The sequence below is a fragment of the Pteropus alecto genome, unplaced genomic scaffold (assembly GCF_000325575.1).
Source record: "Pteropus alecto unplaced genomic scaffold, ASM32557v1 scaffold52, whole genome shotgun sequence".
In the NCBI taxonomy this organism is placed as follows: domain Eukaryota; kingdom Metazoa; phylum Chordata; class Mammalia; order Chiroptera; family Pteropodidae; genus Pteropus; species Pteropus alecto.
In genome coordinates, this window is record NW_006433941.1 from 4557622 (window position 1) to 4582159 (window position 24538).

At 53.1% G+C, this 24538-nt stretch overlaps 2 protein-coding genes across 5 annotated transcripts in view; one reads left to right on the forward strand and one right to left on the reverse strand.

Annotated features, from left to right (window-relative positions):
- Nucleotides 1–8874, forward strand: part of FAM83G (family with sequence similarity 83 member G) — a 29736-nt gene extending 20862 nt beyond the window's left edge. The window contains exons 4-6 of the mRNA XM_006908425.3: nucleotides 2102–2226; nucleotides 2983–4225; nucleotides 7876–8874. Coding sequence (XP_006908487.1) covers nucleotides 2102–2226; nucleotides 2983–4225; nucleotides 7876–8268 — 1761 coding nt within the window. The 3' untranslated portion in view covers nucleotides 8269–8874. The remainder of the gene's footprint in view (nucleotides 1–2101; nucleotides 2227–2982; nucleotides 4226–7875) is intronic.
- Nucleotides 1–24445, reverse strand: part of SLC5A10 (solute carrier family 5 member 10) — a 61388-nt gene extending 36943 nt beyond the window's left edge. For 2 of the 4 annotated variants that reach the window (XM_006908429.1, XM_006908426.1), the window contains exons 1-9: nucleotides 24299–24445; nucleotides 19997–20068; nucleotides 19641–19745; nucleotides 19194–19253; nucleotides 18388–18492; nucleotides 10525–10630; nucleotides 10102–10182; nucleotides 8445–8650; nucleotides 4787–4922 (exon numbers count right to left, since the gene is read on the reverse strand). In XM_006908429.1, the coding sequence (XP_006908491.1) occupies nucleotides 4787–4922; nucleotides 8445–8650; nucleotides 10102–10182; nucleotides 10525–10630; nucleotides 18388–18492; nucleotides 19194–19253; nucleotides 19641–19745; nucleotides 19997–20068; nucleotides 24299–24412 (985 nt within the window). In that variant the 5' untranslated portion in view covers nucleotides 24413–24445. The remainder of the gene's footprint in view (nucleotides 1–4786; nucleotides 4923–8444; nucleotides 8651–10101; nucleotides 10183–10524; nucleotides 10631–18387; nucleotides 18493–19193; nucleotides 19254–19640; nucleotides 19746–19996; nucleotides 20069–24298) is intronic. The other 2 variants (XM_006908427.2, XM_006908428.1) reach the window with 2 other exon arrangements.
- Between the last annotated feature and the right edge of the window lie 93 nt (nucleotides 24446–24538).

A 24538-nucleotide genomic window follows, 5' to 3' on the forward strand; every position in this document is an offset into this window, starting at 1 on the left:
CAGTTTCCTGCGCAGCTGGCTGTGTGCAGATAGGCAGCCTGGGGACCAGGGAGAGCTGGCTCTGGGAGCAGAGGCTTATCTGCCTTCTAGGCTGGGCCCGGCAACAAGACCATTGTTCACCCCACACTGGGTGGGCATCGATGGGCATGGACACCCACCCCTCAACCTCTGAGGATACTGCCCTGGGCCACTTGGAGCAGAGGGATCTGGAATTCATAACAGAATGGACCTCAAGCAGGAGCACCTGAGGGCTGGGGTCGGGAGTGGAGGGCAAGCTCCAGCTCTCTCAGACCCATCCCCTTCTCCCTGTTGCCCCTACCTTGGCTCGAACTCACCTCCCTCACCCGCAGCGGCCCCCTCCCTGTCCTCGTCCTCCAGCTCCTCATTCATTTCATGTGTTCTCCTACTGGATACCAGTCTCTCGAGGTACAGTTCCAACTCTGTGACTCCCTGCTCTGAATCTTCTTATGGCTCCTACTCCAGGAGCCATAAGAAGATTCAGTCAGTCCCTTAATCAGATGTAGGGTCTGTCATTAGCATCCAGCTGGGCCCGCTCTGCAGGCTCCATCACCCGCCTTCCTCCCCCGAAGTCCTCATGTATCTTAAACAGATTGCTTCTCTTGTCACCAGGCCTTTGTGTCCTATGTCTGGAATGCTAACCCTGACCCACTCATTCCTGTCTTTCACATATCAGCTTCACCCAGTCTGCCACAGCTAGGGTTATTCTTTGTCACCTCCAAAATGGGATTCTTATCACAGTCATCTCTGTGTCTGCAGCTGGAAGCCTCAGCGGGGGTCAAATGAGAGAAAGAGTGGGCAGTCAATAAGCTGGAGCCAGTGAGTGGGTAAGGGTGACAGAAGTCACAGAAAGTGTAACAGCTCAGTGCCCAAAGCTGGCATGGTGCCCCTCCAGAGAGAGTGAGACTCCCAGGGCACATGCAAGCAGACTTGTCAGGATGCTGTTAAGGGGGTTTCTGCCCTGGGCAGCTGTTAGATTCAGTGGGCCTTGTGTTAAAAATAAAATTCCCAGTCTGACCATGGGCCTCCTGAGTTGACTCTCTGGAGGCACCCGGAAGCTTATGTTTTTATCACACTGCCCTGGCAATGCTTGCGCAGATGAGCCCAACTCTCCTGACCACCATGAGGTTTGGAGTGCCCCCAGCCATCCCATCAACTCCTGGGTCTCAGCAAGGCTCATCCTGCCCTTCTTGTGGTCTGCCATGCCTCACCACTGGCTCTTCACACCTGCCTCTCCCTCAGAGCAAGAACCTCCTCCTATTGGATAGGGTAGGGAGCCAGCACTAGAGCCTTGAAGCATCCAGCACTTGGATATCCACAGACTTTGCACCACGGAGAGAGGGCTCTTCATAGCCAGAGTCCAGAGACGGGCAGGAGTGGCCTGGCCTTGGACTTGAGGCACTGCTTATGACCCCTGGGAGACCCGCCCCCTCCTCTCTCTGGGTCTTAGCTCCCCTTCTGTCATCCCTCAGGACCTTCTGACTTTCTCCTGAGCGGGACAGTGTAGGCCCAATGAGGAATGGGACTGGACCATTTACGGAACTACTCCTGGAAAGTAGCAATTTGCTGGTAGCCCTGCCCTTGGTGAGCTGAGCTCAGCCTCGACAATGAGGCAGCCATGTGGAGCAGATCCAGAGAGAAGCCCAGCAGTCATTCAACCTGGGAAGGCCACAGATCTGCCAGTATGCAAGACCCAGACCCCTCAGGAAAGACCCCTATCTACCCAGCTATGCAGCCCCCAGCCATCATCGGGACCTTTCTAAAATGTGTCCACATCCCTCCTGCTCATGACCCAGCAATAGCCCCCACCACCTGCAACAGCATTTCCCCAAACTGGCCTGGCCATTCAGGTCTTGCCTGTCATCTCCACCCTGCCCTCCTCTCCGGCTTCAAATTCCAGCACTTCCCACCTGGGCTCAGACCCTGCAGTCCCCAAACATACCACCACCTTTCTCTAGGCCTTATCGCCTCGTCCTTCCCTATTCAAGTTCCCCTGAAGCCCCGGCAGAAATTGCCCCACCCCTCCACCCCAGTGTGGTCAGTGCTGTGGTCCTGTATTTCTGTCTCCTGTCTCCCAACACAGAATCTCAGGGTGCGAAGCAGTGGGGGAACAGAGTTCTTCACGAGGTCAGCCACCAAGTTCAAGGGTGCCCTTGCCCAGAAGTTCATGTTCGTGGATGGAGACCGGGCCATCTGTGGCTCTTACAGGTGACTCCTCGGCTTTCTGGGGGCTGGGGGAAGAGGCGGCTCCAGTTCTCAGCTGGTTTCTGCCCTTAATCCTACCTTATGACACCCTGGTTATTCCAGTTCATTGGTCCCAAAACTGCTGAGGTGTGAGCAGGGCTGGGGCACACCCACACGCCACCCACCTATCCCCAGAAGCAGGCTTTTGTCTTTGAGACTGTTGTTCCCACCTAAAGATGTCACCAGCCTGGAGTTGGGGCGTGGGCCAGGCCAGGCTGCATCTTCCCAGACCCACAGGGTGGTCATTCTGAATGCTGTCCTCAGATCCGGGGCCAGGATGAGAACAACCATGGCTCAGCTCTGAGAGGCCTGCCACACAGCGGGTAGCAGGGTGGGTGCTGCCCACGGCCACTCAGGATGTTGGTAGTGACAAAGACACGAGGTGTCCAAGGCTGCTCTGTGCATTCTGAGTGGCCTTAAGGGGTGTTGTAATCCCCATAGGAATGCAGCACTGTGCTGTGTTACATAGGTGGGAGAGGGCTTGGTATCAGCGACTCAGCTGAGATCCCAGACTGAGGTCTGGCCCTGAGGCTTGTGCCCTGTCCTCTGTCCCCACTCACTGCTCAGTCCCATCCAGGGCCCCTTAGCCAGTCTGATGAACAGCAGCCTGCGGGGTATATGGCAGCTCACTTGGACACCCACTGTAAGGGGACCTTGGGCCTGAGGGCGGAGGCAGGCCCCACATGACTCACCAAGCAGCCCCCTTCCCCTGTGTTGCAGCTTCACGTGGTCGGCCGCAAGGACTGACCGGAACGTGATCTCCGTGCTGTCCGGCCAGGTGGTGGAGACGTTTGACCGGCAGTTCCAGGAGCTGTACCTCATGTCACATGGCGTCAGTCTCAAGGGCATCCCCATGGAAAAAGAGCCTGAGCCAGAGCCCATCATATTACCCACCGTAGTCCCGCTGGCACCTTCGGGCACCATGGCCAAGAAGCTCGTCAACCCCAAGTATGCACTGGTCAAGGCTAAGAGCGCTGAGGAGATTGCCAGGGTCTCCTCTGAGAAGCAGGAGGTCAAGAGGCCCCTGGGGCTACGGGGCCCAACACTGGCTGAGCAGCCAGGAGACCTCCCCGAAACACTGCTGCCCATCCACCCAGGGCTGCTCAACCTAGAGCGGGCCAACATGTTCGAATACCTGCCCACGTGGGTGGAGCCAGACCCGGAGCCGGGCAGTGACATTCTGGGCTACATCAATATCATCGACCCCAACATCTGGAACCCCCAGCCCAGCCAGATAAACCGCATCAAGATCCGAGACACATCCCAGACTGGCACCCAGCTGTGGAGGCAGAACCAGGACTACAGCCCCACCCCAGAGCCCAGCACCCCCCAGGACCAGGTCCCAGCTGGGAATGGCCTCTCCCAGGAGGACCCTGAGTCACAGCCCCCCATGCCCAAGCCCCGGACAGTCCCTGTGGCGCATGTGCTTGCCCAGGATGGCAGTGATATTGGCTGGGCCCTGGAAAGCCGAGAAGAGGAGGTTTCCCAGAATGGGACAGACTGTGGACTACACAGGACACCAGGCCCAAGCCAGGCGCCACCCCGGCGACAGCTGTCTATGACCCAGGATGACCCTGACGGCAGGGGGGCAGTGATCCTCAATGGGTTAGATGGGGAGGAGGAGGAAGACGACGATGACTACATAACTCTCAGTGACCAGGACAGCCTCTCAGGCAGCTCTGGCCTTGGCCCTGGGCCCCGGCGGCCCTCAGTGGCCTCTTCCGTGTCAGATGAGTATTTCGAGGTGAGGGATCGTTCAGTTACTCTCCAGAGGCGCCACTCAGAACAGGTAGCCAATGGGCCAATCCAGCCCCCCCGCCGACAGCTGAGTGCCCCCCACATGACCCGTGGTACCTTTGGTGGACCCCTGTGTGGCTCACCATGGGCTCAGAGTCAAGAGAGAGAAGAGTCGGGCACTTTGAGGAAGACACAGGCCTTGTACTCCACGGACAAGGAGACACAGGTAGGTTGGGGTCCCTGCGCACCAGGGGTCTGGGCATCTTTTCTCCTGGGCCTGAGTGTCCAGAATGGCCATCTGCTGTGGTCCCTCCTCCCTGGCTCAGACTCTTTCCTTGTTACAGATGGAGAAACTGGTATACGGGGTGGGGAATGAGTAGGAGCCACCCAAGACCACACATGTGGTATGTGACTACCAGCATTGGAGACCCTCTGCTCCAGTGTGCCCTAAAGGCAACCTGTGCCAGCTACTGGGAGCCAAATAGAAGTGCACTTAATATACCCAGAGGTTTCAGACACATGGTGTTATAGGAAGTTGACACCTAGTTTTTGGATTAGGAAATGGCAGTGCACAGAGATGTTCATAACACTCCCAAGGTCACACAGGAGTAAGTGGTCCTTGTCTGGGCCTTAATGCCAAGCCACCTCTATGTCTGTCACTTTGATGATAGTCCTGGGGACCACTCTCTTTCCCGCTCCTCCAAGCCGGATATAGCTCACATTCATCCTTTGCATCTCCTCCTGGTGACCTTTGCAGCCCCGGCCCCGCCACTGACACCTGTCCTACCTGGGAACAAAGCACGGCTGATCATGCCCGGCATGATGATCAGGCCCATGGGCAGCATCTTGAGGTAGCTGGCCAGCACAGAGCCCGCTTTGGCATGGTTCAGGTTCCTGGCAGACAATGACCGCTGCACAATGACCTGGGGGCACAAGAAGGGAGTGAGTGCCAGGCCCCCACCCCCAACCCGGGGGGCCTGTGAAAGGATTTCGCCCTAGTGAGCCTCAGGGAGTGGCATGAGACATGATGCTCTCCCACTAGTGCCATATGTACCCAAGACGACTGCAGCCTGAGCCTGATACCTGATGGTTCCCTCCAAAAGGAGAGCTCACCCTGATAGGCCAAGCAGCTGGGGCCAAGGTACTCTCATTCCAGGGACTCAATCTCCCCATCTGTTGAATAGGGAAAGTTTAGATCCTGCCTAGCCCACCACCTGGCAATTAGCAGAGCTGGAGGAGACTCTGGGTGGGACGGTATCAGGGGACCCTCCCCCGATCCCCTACACCCACAAGAGTGGCTGGCATGCTCATATCTGTGGCAGGAGGAAATATTGGCAATGTGTTTTGCACATTGGAGGTCAGGAGCTTTCAGACCTGGGGTTTGGGGAAGCTTACAGTTCAGTAGTGGAGGGATGCTAGAATTGCCTGAGGGCAGCTCCTCAGGTAGCCTTAGGCAGATCCTAGCTGGGCCTCATTTCCCAGGTCTGTAGAATGGGAGAAGGAGAGGGGCAATAGCAACTGATGGCATCTGAGATCCCTCCCAACTCTCAGGTTATGATTCTACTTTAAAAAAAAAAAATAACAACTGTTTTTAAAACAGCTTTACTGAGATATAATCCACCTATGTATGGTTCAGGCACATAAAGTGTACATGTTAGTGAGTTTTTGTATGTTCACAGCATCGTGCAATCTATAACTTTTAAATGTGTTTTCCCTTTTGCTGTTCTGTAGTTTAAATCACCACCAGCAATTCAGAAGTAGGAATTATCTATGATTTTAACTATGTTCCAAACATGCTAATTTAACCGATAGCTCCCAGCGTTTTCCTCTAAGGTGCGGCTCTCGGACGCATGAATTACACGGTGCTGGGGGTGGTAGTGCCGGGTATGTGGGACAAGCTGATTTCAGTCCTGTTTTCTACCAGCTTCTAGTGACTTGGGACAAGTCCTTGCCTCACTTTGGGCTTCAGTGTCCCTGTTTGGACGATGAAGGAGTTAGACATGGTTCTCTGTAGACCCTTCCCCTCTGATATTTTATGATTACAAGAACCCAGGGTTACTCTTCATGGGAGAAGAGAAGCATTTCCCTAAAACCCTGCACATCATATTCTATTCTTTCATTCTCTGCTCTTGGTGGCTGGCCCTGAGAAGCAGACAGGACTGGTACTGCTGCCCTGTTCTATAGGTAGAGAAACTGAGGCTCAGGAGACCCCATCAGGTCTCCTGTTTTATTGGTTTTGTTTGTTTCTGATTACAAGAGTGTTACCTATGCATTGCGAATGAGCTAGGAGATAGTGGAAGGAAGTCTAAAGAAGAAAATGAGAAGCATTCATGGTCCCAGCACACAGAGCCTCCACCTGGCGCTGACCAGACTGAGCGTCTTGGATGGGGGCCCTGGCCCAGGGCTGAGTAGACTTAGCCCTCCGGAGCCTTCGGTTGCTAGTGAGGGTCACAGCAGAAAGGACCAGGCAGACAGGACCCAGTGCACCAGTTCCTGCCTTGTGGGTGTTCTGGACCAAGGCCCAGCTACCCCTCCGGCAGACCCAGACTAAGCAAGAGGAGGATGGGGAGGTAAGCTGAGGCTGTGGGCCACCAATGTCAGTGGTACTCTGGACCAACCACCTTGGGGTCCAGTATCTCACCTATGCCTTCCTATGTGACCCTCATGTCTAGGCAGTGAGACCCATTCAGCCCTGAACCCATTCCAGTCCACGGGAGGTCCCCTGAACTTAAGGCCAGGCCCAATGTGCTGACTCACTTGGCCTTCATGGGAAAATCTCCTGAATGATACCCCGCCCAGAGATGCCAGTGCCACTCCAGGCCTGTGTTGAGTGGAGAGGAAAGGGGCACGGGCTGGCCCAGCAGGACAGTTAAGACACCTCTAGCATACCTTCTACGGCTAGCCTTTCAACCAGCAACTCGCCCACCCAGGCTTGCTGATGTGGGAATCTTGGGGCACCATGTTACAAAAGGGAAAACTGAGGCCCAGCATCCTGGGTTTTCTAAAGCCTCCGAACCTAGATTGCTTCCCACTATCACAGCCCAGGGAGGGTCTTTCGGTGAATGCACACTGAGCACCTACTTCTGGGAGAAGAAGAGCCCTCTGAGCACTCCTCTCACTGTATAGGCAGCCGTGGCCCCATGAGAAGTCGCTTACTCCGCATGGAGATCCCGGTCCTGCCCTCTGGGCTTCAGCGTTGCAGCCTATGAATGGAACTGGTTGAGCCTCCCCAACCCACAGGGAGGCTGTCCCCATTTACTCCACAGTGACTGGGCTGGGCTGGCCCTCGGGCCTGGCTGCCTCTCTCCCATGGAGGGGATGCCAGGGGTGCTGGTCTAGAGGCAAGGACGGTCATCAGGCCTTTGCCCACTGAGGCTGTTACTTCACGAGGCCTTTTCCAACCTAAGTGGTACCTAAAACTGCCAAAGACCTTCCAAGGCAAGCAGAGTAGGGGACATCATCTGTTTCTGCCTAGAGAAGGGAAGAGACTGTCTGAGGTCACCTGGTGCATTTTTGACTCAGAGAGGTCTAGAGTCAGATTCCAGAAGAAGACCTACCCCGCTGCACTCACCAGAACTATGAACCCAGATCAAGGCACTGCTTCTGTCAACCTGGTTCAGCCCCATTTACAGATGTAAGAGGCTAAAGCAGGGGCATTGAGGAACAGTGGGAACTTGCCTTATCACAACTCATATAACAGGGATAAACTGAGGCACAAAGTAGTGAAACAAACTTGTCTAGGACTACCAGTTAGTGAGTCGCAGGGCCAAGAAGCAAACCCAGGTGTATTGGCTGCACCTGCTTAGTGAGAATCCCGTGGAGAGGGATGAAGATACTCCTTGGGATCTCATTCTGTCTGCTCTCTCTCTCTCACAGGGCCAGCAGTTCCACCGTTATGGAGTCCCTGCCTCGGGTACCAGGGATAAAGATGGCTTCCCACGGCCGTTGAGGACCCCAGGACCCCCACGGTACCGCCCTGTTACAGAGGGCACCCAGAGCTCTACCAGGAAAGCAGGCCCCCATCTCTGGCAGGCCAAGGGTGGCCTCATGCCCCGCACACTGCCGGATCCTGGGAGCCCAAAGCTGACCCGAAATGCCAGGCCCATGACCGATGGCAGGGCCACTGAGGCACACCCAAGTCCCTTGGGAATCCCATACTCCAAACTTTCCCAGTCTAAGCACCTGAAGGTCAGGACGGGCGGCGGCCAGTGGGCCTCATCTGATTCTAAACGAAGGGTTCAGGCCCCCCGAGACAGCAAAGACCCCTAGTACCCTGTCCCCAGGCCTGGAGCCAGGCCATCTGCGGCCTCTGCCCTAGCTCAGACTCACCATGCAGGTGTATGTTTGTGGGGCCGCACGAGGGATTAGCATATGGGCTGCCCAGACCCTCAAGAGCCCACCCTAGAAGACAGGAAGGTGGTGCAAGCAACGATGATGACACTTACCTGGTCAGTGCACCAGTACCAGGTGGCCATGATGGTCAGACCAAAGGTCATTCCAGTCCATGGGAGGTCCCCTGTGTAGGGGTCTCGGAACATGTGCATAGCGTCTGCACGTGGCAAATGGCAGGTTGCGTTGGTGATGGTCTTGGATGGGACGGCCCGGGCATAGGCTGCCGCCAGCTGCTCGTACCCACCGATCTGGTTGAAAGCTGGTAGGGTTGGGGCGGGACAGGGATGGGTTGGTGGCTGGTAGCCCCCATTGTCCTCATCTCACAAGGAACTTCCTAATACATCAAACTTGACTTTTTCCCACTTCACCTTTCCCAGTGTCTGGAAAGGTGTGGAGGGTAGAGGGTATTCGAAAAAGGTGAATTCAAATGACTATTTTATTTGTATTTAAAATAATACTATTAAATGATTATTTTGCACATGGGCAGCCCAGTGTCCTGTTGGCTTCTGGATGCTGGTTGATCTTGGGCAAGGGGTTCTCTGCCAGGCTTCAAATTGATAATTCAAGGAAGCAAAAGTCTTTTTTCTTGATGTTTGAGGACCTTCTGAGGAGTCTGAAATGTTAAGGTCCTGATGCAGGGGCTTCTGAAGGACATACTTTGGGCAGAGCTGAGAATGGCTGGCAGTGATGTACACTTAAAAAGGAAATAGAGGTCCCAGGAAGGGCAGGAACATGACCAAGGCCACCCAGCCAGCCAGGGGTCGTTCCTCTTAAGCCCGTCACTGTTCCTGTCTACCTCAAGGCTGGCCCTGCATGGCCAAGCCCTGGCCCATCTGTGGTTTCTGCGATCACTCCCCTCCATTGAGATTGGGCCTGGCTGCCTGGGTCCCTCTGCTGCAGTGAGTTACAGGGACATGGACCCCTGATCTGATGAAGCAGATACCCAGAAGCCTGGACATAGGCAAACCCCAGTCTCAGCTCGCCCACCTGCCTTTCCAGGAAGCCTGCTGCCCGGAGTCTGGGCCCCCATCATCACTGCTGGCCAGGTTAGTATGAGTGCTCAGAGCAAAGGTACAAACACTACACGAGTTGGAAATTGCCAAGCCACAGGATCCTAGACTCTGAGTCTGGAAGAGACTTAAAATGCTTCTGTTCACCCTCTCTGGGATCCTCCTGGCTCTGCCTGCATACTTCCAAGGACAGAGAGTCCACTACCTATCTGGACAGCCCTCTGAGCTTCCCCCCTGTTCCCAGACCAGTATCACAGAATCTGTCTAAACTCCCTGCTCTACTCCCCTCCTTTGTGCAGCAGGCTGTAGCAGCACTTCTTGAGATCTTGTATATCATTCTAAACGATTGGAGTGGATGCCCCAGCAGTTTCGCGGTCTCCTAATTTTGTGTCTGCACATCCTTCCTGGGCCCCACCTCACCCTCAAGCCCTGAGCAGGGTGGGTGCGGCCAGCCCTGTGTTCCTTAGTCAGCTCTGAACCAGACCCTAACTGGCCAGGAGCTGGTGAAGAAATGCAGCTGAGCAGCACGGACGGAAGAGGAGCAGGCAGCCTCCATCACCCAGCGAAGGCCAGCTAATTGCTTCATGACTGTGCGAGCCATCCTCTCCCCCGAGTGCTGACACCTGGGTTCCAAAAGGGCAGCACCCAGACTTCAGAGGGCTTGCTGGGGTCAGCCCCACCCCAGCCCACAAACCCTCACCTTTAATAGTCAAGATGACAGCCCCCACTACCATGATGATCGTTTGCAGGGCGTCCGTGTAGATCACAGCAGCCAGGCCTCCTGTGGGAGGAAACAAGGGAGCCCTGGCCTTGAGGGAAGAGGGACAGGGAAGCAACTCCAGAGCTCCAGGGAGGACAGCTGTTCGCATCTGTGTTCCCTGCCCTTCCACAGGTGGGTGAGCTGTGGGACAAAGCAACTAGGCCAGCAGAGCCTAACTATAAATCTCTTGTCTGACTAAACCGGCCATGTCCCAGGCTGTGGGAGGAGGTGGCCCTCTGCCTCCTGCTCATGCCCCTAGCCTCTCGTATTCCAACACACGTTACCCAGCTGCACCAATGCCGAGCCCAGTGGTCGGGCCCCCTCTCTCCGGGACCCCTGCCCGACCCTGCCCAGGCGCCATACCTGCAATGGTGTACAGGGCTGTGATGATGAGCACGAGGATGGTGGAAAGGTAGAAGTTCCAGCCCAGGCAGATGTGCACAAAGAGAGCCCCTGCGTACAGGTCGATCTGCAATGGGAAAGGAGTCTTGTGCCAAGGCCTGAGGTGACCTCAGGACCCAGAGCACGAGTAAGCCCCGACTCCGCCACTCACTCACCCAGTGGCCTTAATGCCCTTGGATGAAAAAGGGATACCCTCCCCACACGCCAGGGGTTGGATGAGGGTGGGAGGAGGTCCTGGCTATGGACAAGCTGTGTGCAGGGGATGTGGCTATTGTTAATAAAGTCCTAAGTGGTCGATGCCCACCAGGGAGCAGTTTTGTTATTGAATCTGGCAGCTGCCTGGAATATGATGGGAAGAACTCTGTCCCTTCAGTACCCAGGAGGTCCTTGATGAGGAGGTCTTTCTGGAGGAGGGCCGCAAAAACTAGTGAGCCTCAGAAAACAGGTGCATATGTCTCGGTCTCTAGGTCTAGGTCTGTCTGGGTATACCTCCTGTTCTCTGCTCCCTGTTAGGCAGGGTCTCCAGAGAAAAGATCAGATATGTGCCAGGGGCAGGCTGGGGGAACAGAGGCAAGTCTTACTTACTGCCCCCTCCCCCAGTAGGGTTGGAACTGAAGCCAAGACCTTGTGTTAGGCCGAAGCTGGACTAGACACAGCCCCTGATGTCCCAGGATGCATGCATGTGGGTCAGAAATCATAGCCCCAGGGTGAGCACTGGACCAGGCCTTCTAGACTGTACTCCTCCCCAACTGCGAAGTGGGCACCCAGAGAGCAGGATGGAGGACCCTGTCCTATGGGACCTGGGGGCTGAGCACAGGGCTCCACCCACCTCCCCAAGTTTCCAAACCTGCTATTCTGTCAATAGACTTTATTTCAACCTGAAATCAATTCTCTGGGGCCAAGAAGTTCCTGAGAAGGCTGTGAGAGGCTATGGGGCCAATCTGCACAAGGCCAGGGGGCCCTAGCCCTTTCAAGCCACCCCAGCACCTGGCTCAACTTGGAGCCACCCAGCACTGCTCAGAGTGAGGCTTATGGACCCCCTGCTTCTCAGACCTCAAGGACACAGAGCCCAGGTGGAAACTGGGTCTCACCCAAAGCCTACGTTCTTGCACCTCTCCCTCCAGGTTCCTCCTTCATCTTCACTTGGAGAGGAGACCAGCCAGTGTCGAGAACAGTGGCCTCTCACTCTGGCCATGGCTTCGGCATTGTGTGCGTGTGTGTGCGTGCGTGTGTGTGCGTGCGTGTGCGTGCATGTGTGTGCGTGTGTGTGTGTGTGTGTGTTGGAGGATGTCTGCCTCCAGCCCCCATGAGATCAGAGGAGAAACTGAGGCACAGGAAGGGGAAAGGACTTCTCCAAGATCAGAACCAAGCACATACCAGAGATTGGAGTTGCCAGGTAAGAGAGGGCCAAGGGTAGAGGGGCTCTAGAAAGAGGCCCCTTCCTTCTACCTGGTTATCTCTAGACACTGCTGAAGACCCCTCCATGGATCCCAGGCCACATACCCCTTTTAGCACAGTTGACTCTGGTCACACCAGATTAGCCCCCATTCCACACCAGCACTTTGCTGCCTCCAGGCCTTGACTCACGCAGTCTGCATCTCATCTTTCAGAGCTCAAGTCTCCCCAGATGCCCTGCTCCCTCACCCTTCTAGCCCTCAGAACCCTCAGAGACACCCTTCTTCCATGGTGGTAGTCCCCAAAGAACAATGAGGAGTCTGACAGGCAACAGGAACAGCACAGGCGAAGGTGTGGAGGTGGGACATTAACTGCTGTCTTCCCTCCAGGATCCTACATGGCATCTAGTGAGGGCCTGCTGCTGCTGTTAGAAGTATACCGGTGAGTGTGCAGTTGCCTGCAGGCTCCAGGGATTCCCCAGATGAGGAATTTTAGGTGACATCTGGCCCGTCACGCAGTCCAACCTGACCTCTCCTGGAGGCCGAGTTCTATCTCCTGTGGGCCCAGGCAAGCTGCAGCCTGGTAGAAGCTAAGAGCCCTAAACCCAGAGCCATAGGGACTTGGGTCTGTGTCCCTGGTGGATTCTGTCCCAGCCAGGTGGCTTCCAGCAGGTCATTTTACCTCCTAAGCCTCAGTGGCCCTTATCTGTAAAATAGGGGAGTAGATGTGGAGAGAACATTGGAACTTGTGCCAGTGACGAGAGCACTTAGCCTCCTCCATCTCTGCTGGCCTCTGCAGACATCTTGCCAGCAGGAGAGGCTGGAGGAGGGGAAGGGAAGTGGCACCTGAGGGAGCCAACCCTCCTGTGTCTCCTTCCCTGGTGGCCCAGGAGCATCTAACTCCCTATGGGCACAGATGGAGAGGCCAAGACCGAAGAACTTGTCCACAGTGGCAAAACCTTGGCAAGAAAATCAAAAGGATGGCAGCAGGGAACCAAGTCTCAAAGGAAAGCCAGCTCTCAAGGGCACAAGGCAAGCCAAGGCCTTACTGGGCTAGAACCACTGATCCACCGTCACTCAGAAACCTGCTGTGGCTCCCCACTGCTTACAGGCTGATGTTCGGGGCCATCCGCTTGCTCCTGTGATTGACCCCAAAGTCATTCCTCACCAACTGTCCTTACTATCTCCCGTGCCTTCTTCCCCAAATGTAAGGCCCAGGCCATGCCCATGCAACGCCTTTTACTTTCAGGAGCTCCTTCCTCTCATCTCATACCCAGAAACTGTGCCACCCTCTGAGATTGCCTTCTTCCAGGAAGTCTCCACTGAGGTACTTGGTAAACCTGCATGTGTGCCACATGCTGCCCTGAGCTCAGTGTCTCATCCAATGCTCCGCATCCTTTGAGGTGGTCGTCATGATCTAGTACCCTTCACAGAGGAGGCGCTACTGTGAAGTGAAAAAACTTGCCTAAAGCCCCATAGTCATGAGGGAGGGCCCAAGGATGCCGCCTTCCCTCTGGGCTGACCCTGGGGACCACGAGCTTCTAGGTCCCCAGAGAAAGCAGACCCCATTCTGGAACCATCTCATGGAGCTTGCAAAAACCATGAGCCCAGGACACAAGATGGAGCCAGGCTGAGAGAGAGAGAGGGGAGCTGTCCCGCTGAGTTAATTTACAGGCTGGGCTGTCTCCTGAGCCCCAAGTTCTCCATGAGCACATGCCACCCCTTGCCTGGGCCCTCACCCTGCCCCTACACTGGCCACCTCGCTACACAGCACCCCCTTTTTCCTTTCCTTCATGAGGTAACGGAGAAGCTGGGATGGTCCCTGTACTGACATTTACCACAAGTTTACCATGTGATTCCCCTCTAAGTCATGCCGGTGGCACCTACTCCCAAACTTTGTCCATCTCTGTAGAGGCCATCACCGTTTCTTTGGGGTTCTGGAAACTTCTTTGCCACACTCCCTGCACCCAGCCGCTGCTGTCGATTGTCTCTCCAAAATACTCCTCCCACCTCCACTGTCCCCACCCTGGGCCCCATTTTTTTTGGAAGCCCCTCACTGGTCCCTCTAGCACTTGGCTTATTCAGAGGAAAAGCAGAGGTCTCTGTAGAATAAAATCCATACACATCACCTGCACCATCTGGCTGTTCCTCCCCTGCTGCCATTGCTCATCCTCTCCCAGAGCTCCTGGTTCCACATGCTCCAGCCCCACCAGCTTCCTTAAGCCACAGCAAGCCCAGCATTTTCATCCCAGACCACTCTCTCTAAAGCAAGCCTGGTCCCTACTCCTGCTCCCTCATTTTAAATTTTAGCCCTGCATTTTTTTTTTAATCACACTTTTACTATTTATTGTAATAATATTGGTCTGTTTATTTATTTCATCTATCTGAAACATAAGCTCCCTGAGAGCAAAAAATACATTCATCATCTGGGCACACCCAGGGCCTGGCACACCACAGGCACTCAGTAAATAGTCACCAAACATACATCAGGGGTTGGCACACTAGAGCCCACAGACCCAAATCCAGTCACACCCGTTAGTATTGTTTTTTTTCACTCCAACAGCAATGACCCCTGAACAAATACAATTGACCCCTGAACAACATGGGGTTATGGGTACTGACCCCTACACAGTCAAAAATTCAAGTATAACTTTTGACTCCCCAAAGATTTAAATACCATCCCTCTGTATCCATAGGTGACTGATTCTAGGACCCCGCAGACAGCAAAGTCCACCAATGCTCAAGTCCCTTATATAAAATTATGTAAGAACAATGCATACAGTTAGCCCTCTGCATCCTCAGACTCCCAAATGTGGATGCAAAACCCACAGATACAGAGGGCCAGTTATATATTTGTTGAAAAAAATTTGTGTATAAGTGGACCTGTGCAGTTCAAGCCCATGCTGTTCAAGGGTCAGCTGTACTTTGCATGTGCCTTGTAAAGCCACAAATATTTACTATCTAGTCCTTTAGTAAAAAGAAAATTAGCTAATCCCTGGTATATATTATTTCATTCAGATCCCATGAGATGGGACTAGAGATACATCAATGAGCAAAGAGAAAAAAATGGGAGAGACAGACAATAGACATTCTAAGTAAATTATTTAGCATACCAGAAGATAATACATGTATGAAAAAGAGGGAGCAGGTAAGGGCATCTGGACCTGCTAGGGCAGGAGTAGCCTCATTGAGAAGGTGAAATTTGGAAGACTGAAGAGAGGTGAGAGAGTGAGCCACGTAGATATCCAAGGGAAGAAGACTCCAGGCAGAGGCCACAGCAAGTGCAAAGCCCCTGAGGTAGGACTGTGGCTGCCATGTTCAAGGGAGTGCAAGGAAGCCAGTGTGGCTAAAGTGCCATGTGCAAGAGGGAGGAGAGAGAGGAGTGAGGTCAGTGAGGTAGCAGGGACTGCGTCTTGATGGACTCTGTAGGCCATGGTTGGCCTTTACTCCAAGTGGCCTGGGATGTCATGCCAGGTTCCTCTATTTTCAAGAGGTTAAAATGGCCCAGAGCCACACAATGATAGAGCTGGACCTTGGTTCCCTCTAACCCCATCTGAGGGTCAGTGTAGTAATCTCTGTATCCTGCCATGGCATGTTCTTTCTGCAGATCAGGGTCCCCCCGAAGATTTGGCAGCAGGCAGGCCCTGTGGTGTCTGTCTGGACAGGTTGCAGCTGGGATGGGAACTGTAAGTGCAGGCACACGAGGCATTCCTTAGGCTCAGCTCAGTGAGGTCAGGACCTCTGGGTGCATGCACTTCAAACAGCCTCAGCCCGGGGCCATCAGTCAGGATGGCCCCAGGTCCTCCCAAACCAAGCCCAACAATAAATACTCCCTCTCTGCTTCATCCAGGCAGCCCCAGCTTTGATGCTGAAGCTCCAGCTTTAACGTCAGTGGTTGCTCCCCATTTTATAGGTGGGTAAACTGAATCGCCCCCATCGCAAAGTTTGAAGTGTTATGTCCTGGCAGTGATTGGGCCCCTGGCCTGGGGGGCAGAGCCGGGTTCTGTGATCTCTGCCTGATTCATTGTGACCTTTAGCAAGTGACAGCCACTCTCTAGGTCTCAATTGTCTCATCTGTAAACTAAGGTTGCAGGACAAGGTAGTCTCTAAGGACTCTCCTGCTTAAATCCTCCACCATTCTGGAAGTCCCACCCAAACCACTCACTTTAGCTTGCTCTGAGTGTGAGATATAAACCCTACCACAGAATATCAACAGGATGAAACTGAATAAAAGAACTCCCTAGGCCCACAGCTCTGCCTCACCAGACTCCACTGGGGTCCCGCTTTCTTCTCACCTCTATCCCTTCCAGTCTGTTCTCTGAGAGGAGCTAGAGGCATTAATGTAAACCTGACAATGCCATACGCTGCTTAAAGCCCTCAATGTTGTTTGGGTACTTCAACCCCTTACTAAATAGAACCCCAGCCTCATCCCTCACTGCAGCCCTCTAGGCCAGGGATGGGACACTGTCAGCCCGAGAGCCAAACGCGACACACAGGTCTGTTTTGTGTGGATGCTGGAGCATGGTGTCTGGTTCACCTCAGTCTCCACTATTCTCTGTCACCTCACTCCCAGCTCCTACTCCCAGTTTCCTCTCTGGTCCCCAGAAATGTCTGACTTAGAGACCCCTAGAGTCTAGGCGTCCTGACCTGACCATCCCCAGACACATCCCACACCATGCCACCTCTCCTTGGCATTTGTTCCCCATTCCCTCCTCTGTGTCCCTTTCTCCATTAAAGCTCTATTCAAATGCCACTTCGGCAAGCTCTGCCAATGCCTCTCTTCTGAGGTCCATGCTTGTCCTCCCTGTGTAAACATCTGCCACCCACTGCAGTGCCAGCCCATGGAGAGCAGGGATCAGGTCTTATTTTTTCTGTATCCTTGTTCTAGCAGGATGGCTGGTATAGGGAGCTAGGAAATGTGTGAGAGGAAGACGGAGAATGAATGGAAAATTCTGACCTGGGCCTCAAGAGCAGTGCAAAGCCAGGTCCTCTGGTCTCTAAAGGGAAACCCCAAGAAAGAAAACCTCTGATGATACTCTGACAGCATCTAATATGGAAGGCTGCATGATGTTTGCTTGCTAACTAACCTGGGAAACTTGCTCACAAGAACAAGATGCTCTGGGCCCCCGTGGAGTCGTCCTGTACACGCACAGCACAGGTAGAGGCTCGGCCAAGGCTCCCAGGGTCTCCAGCCCAAGGTTGGGGAAGGGGAGGTCAAATGTCGGGTCAGACCCCAAGTTGGGGCCCAGTAAGGGTTCCAGGTAGACCCCAGGCCTGCCCTGGGGCCACTGAGAAGCAGTCACCCTTCCAGGGCCTTATTTCTAGGAAGCCCTGCCTGCGGCTCCTGGACAACCATCGAGGCCTCTGCCTCTAAGCCTCCACAAAATCGATGACATCTCTGGGTTTGCCTAGTCCCAAAGGCAATTTGAAGAGGACCCAAGAGGTGACTTTGCCACTGGGGAGAAAGCTGGGCCTCACTAAGCACTCTCCAGCTCTCGTCAACCCCCTACAGACACTGCATGAGCCAGGCATAGCCAGTCCTCCACGTTTGGTAAGCAAGGCTCAGGGTCTTGACCAGGTTCACTCAGCCAGAAGCAGGCCAACCCAGGCCTCAGGCTCAGGACCCCTGCCTCCTGAGCCCTGTCAGAAGCTGGGGCAGAAGGAGGCTAGAAAGCCCTAGGGGTCAAGGGCTGGGGGAATGAGAACCAGAAGGCTTGGCACTGCCATGAAGTCACCAGTAGGCTTGGGACAAGTTATATTTCCTCCCTGGGCCTTGGTTTCCCTATATAAAATCAGGGGCTTGGACAAAACAAGCCATCAGCGAGTTCCGATGGACATTCTGGTGTGCTTTTTGCTCTTAACTTTCCAGCAGGACCAGACCCAGACCCCCAAGGAAAAGAAGCCTGGAGGTTCCTACTGCAATTGCACCCCAATGCCAGGAGAGTGCTGCTAGGGATCAGTTTGTGATGGAGCTGACCAGCCACTAGCGAGGCAGGAGGTCGGCTCCATGTGGCCTCTGAAATGCCCAGACTGCAAAGGCTTCCCGCGCCCCCTAGTGGGAAGTCCTGGCTCACCTCGGTGCAGGCCCAGGGAAGAAGGGAGGCGGAACTGGGACCCCACCGCCAATCCCTGATACTGGGAAACCCCCTGACACGCCCCTATCTAGAATCTGAGGAAAAGCAGGAGCCACAGGACCTACATTCTGCCCCAACGATGTTGGCTGCTGAGCCTACACTGTGAGGGCCCTGAACCAGCTGTCACAAACTCTTAGTTTGACCCTGAGCAAGTCATCGTCCCTCTCTGGGCCTCAGTTCCCCCAGCTGTTAAACAAGGCAGAGATGGGTGAGAAGATGTCAAGTCTGTTTGAGGGTCCTCCACAGCGGAGGTTTTCAAGCAATGCTGGCTGGAAGCTGGGGTGGGGGCAGCTCACCGATATCTTAGTGAAGACGGACATCAGCAGAGACAAGACAGACAGGTACATGCGGATCCGCTGGCCTCCATAGCGCTTCTCGATGTATTCAGGCATGGTGACGATCTGGGGGAGGCATGAGGGGCAGGGGTTAAGCACTCCCCTAAGATCATGCCCAGCATTCAGGGCTGGGAGCTACTCAAGGGCAAGACCCCGGCCTACACTGGGCCTTGAATTCCAGGCTAGGGTCTCTGACCATATCATAAAGGTTTTAGGGGAAGGGCAGGCTTATATTGCCTCTTCAGGGCTGATCTGAGGAACTGATTGGAGGGTTCATGGCTAGGGACAGAGGGACGAGTTTAGAAGCTATTATGACAAATCCAGATGAGTTATGTTGAGGCTGGATGGGAAAGGTGGCTATGAGGGACCGAGCAGGGAACAGACTGAGAGAGATCCAGGAAATAGAATCTGCTGGACTTAGACTGCTCAGCTGGGGCCGACGGAGTAGGCAAAGTCAAAGACAGTGTTGCCCAGGTGTGCCATCAAGATGTGTAGCCCAGGTGTGTGCTATGTGCCCAGGTAGATGGAGTATCATCCCTAAGATGCAGCATGCAAGGGCATTTGAAACCAGCAGACATGTACCTAGGCTCCCAGGGGACCTGCCTTTGTTGGTTGATAGGAATGTTAATTGGATTAATAACGAATCAAGCTCTGAGGGTTCACTGACTTGTGAATGAAGCCAGGGGGTCCTGCCCATCACTGTTACCAAATTGGACCAAGGCCCAGACCCAGGTAAGGCCACCCTGAGGCCCCAGGAGCAGGCTCACCTCCGAGGAGATGTAGATGGGCACAAACACCCACGCCAGGGCCAGCAGCACGTATGTGGCCTGTGGGAGACAGAGGCAGGTAAAAAAAAGTGGGCACAGCTCCCACAAGCCCTGCTCCAGAAATGAAACTGGGACCAGGGTATAGAGGCCTAACTTGCCATTAGAACTTGAGGCAGCCCTTTCCCCTCCTTGCATTTCTGTAAACAGATGACTGGGGGCCAAGGTTAACAGCTTTTTTCCTGCTGGTTTGTTCAGTACTTTGACATTCTGAAGACCAGACTTCTCCACAAATACCACTGCACAGAGACCATCTGGACATTGGCTGACCCAAGTTGCTGGGAGATGCCCCTCTGGCCATCCAGGGGTACACTCCAATGGAGCCCCTATCCAGGGCTTTCAATGTGGCTGTGCCCTCCCATAGTGTACGCCCACCATCTTGGAGCTCACATTCCACTCAAAGCCTGCCACAGCCAGTCCTCCCGCTGCGCCAGAGCCCGCCAGTCCGATGAAGAGGCCTGAACCCTCACTGCTGGCAAAGAGGGAGGCTCCAATCTGGAGAAGAGAGAGCAAAAAGAATCAGCTGCAGGCCCACCCAGACTCCAAAGTCCCTGCCCTTCATACAATTTCCAGCACCCCACCCCAACACCCTCAGCTTTGGGACCCCCTGCCAGCTTCAGCCTGCCCCATCACCACCTGCTTGAGCCGGCCTGGGAAGTGAACTCAGGGATGCAGATGCTGGCTGACTTAGAGGTCAAATGTGGCTCCACTGGAAGGAGGGGCAGGAGGAGTCAGGGTGCACTTACCGGCCACCATGTCATGTCTCGGCTCGCCAGGAAGTAGCCAGTCACCGTGTTCCTGCTGGCTCGACAGGAGGCCTGCAAGAACAGAGGTAGAAACTGGAACCCTTGTGCATTGCTGGAAAATGGTGCTGCTGCTGTGGTAAATAGTCTGGTAGTTCCTCAGAGAGTTAAACATACAATTACCCTATGGCCCAGCAACTCTACTCCAACGTGCATATCTAAGAGAACTGAAAACAGGTGTTTAGACAAAACTCCTACATGAGTGTTCATAGCAGCAGTATTCAAAATAGCCAAAAGGTGGAAACAACCCAAATGTCCATCAGCTGACGAATGGATAAAACGTGGTCTCTCCACACAATGGAATATTATATAAACATAAAAAAAATGAAGTACTAATACATGGGTGACCCTTGAAAACATTCTGTCAGGTAAAAGAGAGGCCACATGTGGTGTGGCTCCATTTATATGAATGTCTAGAATAGGTAAATTCATAAAGACAGAAAGTAGATTAGTGTTTGCCAGGGGCTGAAGAGAGTGGGGAATGACTGCTAATAGGTATGGGGTTTCCTTTTGGATGATGAAAATGTTTTGGAACTAGACAGAAGTAATGATTGCACAACATTGTGAATGTACTAAGTGCCACTGAATCGTACATTTCAAAATGGTTAAGATGGTGAGTTTTATGTTTTGTGAATATTACTCAATTTAAAAAAATGAAGAAAGCCAGCCAGCTCCCCACCCACAGCTTGCCACCCCTATCCCTGGGCACAGCAGTCAGCTTCTCCAGGACTTCACTCATTTCCAGCCTACTCCAGACCATCACCCAGCCCCGCTGAGTAGCTCCCCCTGGGGGAGCTCTTAGCCTGGGGGAGAGATGGACATAGACATAACAGAGCTGATGACTGTGAACAGCTGGCTGAGCCAGGCTCCCCCATGTTTCTTATCCTTGACACTCTAAACAGCCTCAGGGCAGTTACTGTGGCCCTAAAGGTCAAGTCTGTTTTGACCTCCCTGAGATCATTCCATAGTAAGCAGCTGAGCTGGACTGTCTTTTTTTGCCTCCTGATTAGGACTTTTAGCCACAGAATCTGCGAGCCCTTTGGCCTTAATTTCTTATTTCTAATATTTATATTCGTGATAAATTTCAACAAATTACGACATTTCAACAAATTATCAACAAATTATTGAATATTCATACATGCTCTTTTGAGTGGAGTATAGAAATTTATGCTCCATGTGTATGAAATTAAAAATCTGAAATTTGCCTGGAAGCAAATCCTGGCTCCTCCTAGCCATGTGACCTTGGGCAAGTGACTTAACCTATGTGCCTCAGTTTCCTCTTCTGTAACAAGGGCCTACTAAAAGTTCTCTCATAGGGCTTTTATTAGATTTAATGAGTTGATACATGTAACATGCTGACAATGGCACCTGGGACCTGGTAAGCATTCAGTAATGGTCAGTGCTTAGGTGGCTTTTTCAAGCCCCCATTTAGTGCTATCTGGATGAGGGAAATTGAAAAGATATGAAATTGAAAACAGGAGAAATTTGAAAAGAGGGATACAGGAGGTGTATTTAGATATATATTTCGCATTCCTTTTTCACAAGGTACATATAACATAAGGCTGAATTACAAAATATCAATTACTATATAGGCTACTTTCTTCCTGACTTTAATTGCCCAACATCCCATTTTCAAGACGATTAAGCCTCTTCAAATTGTCTGGATCTGCCATTCAAAGCTTTTGATGTGGCTCCTTCTTGCCTTTCTCCAGCCCCAGCTCCCCCTACTCTCTCTCTGTCCCTGTGATCCAGCTGTACCGAATGTACTGAAGACACCCACAGTCTTAGCAAGGACAGCCGCATCCAACTGCGTAGGCTATGAACCGCACAGATCCAGAGTCGCTCTGGCTTTAACTAGTGCTTTTTTCTAACATGTCTTCTCATCTCTCAAGGATATAGTGGGCATTGCCAATTGTCTCCTTATTTCCCTTTTTCTTCTCCAGGGGGTCTTGTCTTTCCCAGCAATTGGTTCAAGTGGTCCCAACCCAACCTCTAGCCTTCAGGGGCCCTGAGCCTATCACATTCCTTAGCTGTCACTCTTCGTTCAGGGAAAGTCACTTACTTAAGAGGGTGTAGTCAGTGTAGCTGGGATTGCTCCCGGCTTCCTGGGAGGTAGACAAGGAAGCTGAGGCTCTGGGGGTTGCTGGCAGCCACATATACCTAGTTAATGTCCACTGAGAGCCCCTTTGTGGCAGAGTTGGTTCCAAATGCTTTACCTGTATGAAGTTTTCAGTCCTCACGACAGCCCCATGAAGCTGGTACCATAATCATTCCCATATTACCAACAAGGAAACCAAGGCTTTCAGAGGTGAAAGGACACCCAGCTAGTAAGTGGTAGAGTCAGAATTTAAATCCAGACTCAATCACTAAGCTGGGCAACTTGGCTCCATGAAGAAAACTGGGCCCAGGACAAAGCCGCACATGGACAGAGGCTGAGAGAACGACAGTGAAGTGTAGCCACAGCCTTGATGATACTGTGAACCCCTGGATCACACTATACCTGAAGTCTTCCCTAAATGTGTGTCAATTACATTTCCTTCACTATTTAATCTCATTTGAAATAGGATTTCTGTCACTTGTTAACAAATACTCTAACAGATGTAAAGGTTTAACTCATGGTCCTCTCCCACAGGAGCACCTCCTTGAAGGCCCTCCCCTGGTGCTTCTAACCTCACAATCAGAGCACTTTTGCAGAGTGGTACTTGCCCAGCTTGCTCTGTCTGCCTCTGGGCCACGAGCACCCTGTGGGATCTGGTTCCCGTACCCTCCTCATGTGGCTCTTTTCTGCATACGCTCATAGCTCTCTGCCAACTGCACCCGGCTGGGCTGGTGAAGGAACTTTCACAACTCCACTGACCCTGCTGCCTGGGCACCAGCTAGGCTGAGCTGGGAGAAGTGGGTCAGGCCAGCAAGGGCTAAGTCACTGAGCAGGATAGGGCCTGGCTTCAAATGCCCAAACACCTTTCTTAGGTGTGCGCTTCCAACTAAATTCCCCACTAGTGCTGGCCATGAAAGCCCTCTCACTCCTCTTCCCGGCCTGGCTCTCACCTGATCTCATCCAGAAAGGCTCAATTGCCTGTTCTGTACCACGCAGATGCCCCTCCTCTGAATTCCCAGCCACTGACACTCCCAGGAACATTGCCCTCTATGATTGGCACCAGATTCTCATATCCACCAGCCCCCAATGCTCCTTGGAAGAGCCCTGGGAGGTGGGCTGCACAGATATCCATGTTGTGTGTTTGGGGAAACTGGGGGCCAGAGAGGTTAACTAATGAGCTCTAAGTAACAGACAGAGTCAAGACTACAGCCCAGCTTTCCTGATGGCCACAATGATAATTTACTACTTAATCACAAAAGAATAAATTTGAATTACTGCTGCTGTTGTGGCTGCTTTTACTACTACCACCACGATCACCACCAATATCACAATCACCACTGTTGCCACCACCACCACCATTATGACCAACACCATCACCGCCCCCACCACAACCACCACTATGACCGTGACCACTCTCACTACTATCACCATCACTGCCATTGCTACCACAACCATCACTGCTACCACCACCAAAAGCAACACCTCTGTGATCACCACCACCATCACTAACACCACAGCCACTAATACCACCACCACCACCACCACAAACCCCGCCACCACAATGGGAGGACAAACGATGTGCATGGCACCTGCACAGCAGCGGCCCCATTCCACTGAATTCTGGGATGGGCTCAGATCATGTCCCTTTTTTTTTTAATCAAGGATGAGAGAAACTGGCTTATAAATTGGACTAGATGGCGGACACTGATGCTCTGGAGAGCTTGTTAAAAATCCGGATAACCAAGCCCAGCATGCTCCTTCCGTCTCTGGATTCTGACCCAGCAGATCTGAAGGACAATTGGGAACCCCTGTGATTCTGTTGTTCAGGCAAATGTTTGCCTTGGGAGCCCATTTAAAATCAAGGAGACAGAGGTCAAGAAGACGACGTTCTGCACCGGGGCCCCCAGCTATATAAAAGCCCAATGAGCTTCCTGTAACGCCTGCCCCTTAGAGAGGACTTCCCCTTCCTTATTTCGTGAGTTGAGAAACCATTGCCCAGAGAGAGAAAGGAGATTGGTCAAAGTCTCCAACAAATCTACCCCAGGGCTGGGAGCAGGACCCCAGCGGGCACAGGCCACCCCAGGAGATGACGCAGATGCCGCAGGGACGTGCCACTCAGTTCCCACACCTGGGTTCGGTCCTCTTACCCATATGCCCACGGCCACATTCAGGGCAAAGTACACCACGATGACGATGATGTCAGCCACAAACAGCTGTGGCCCAAGAGTGTGGGGGCCACTGGTGGAGTTGTCCACTGCCATCTTGTAGCAGGCACCCACTCTGAGCTAGAAGGAACGGGGGTCAAACAAGGTTGGATAGGACTTCCTGGCAGAAATAAATTGATCATTAAACCGAGCAGGAAGGTGGCACCTCCAGCCCACGGTGTG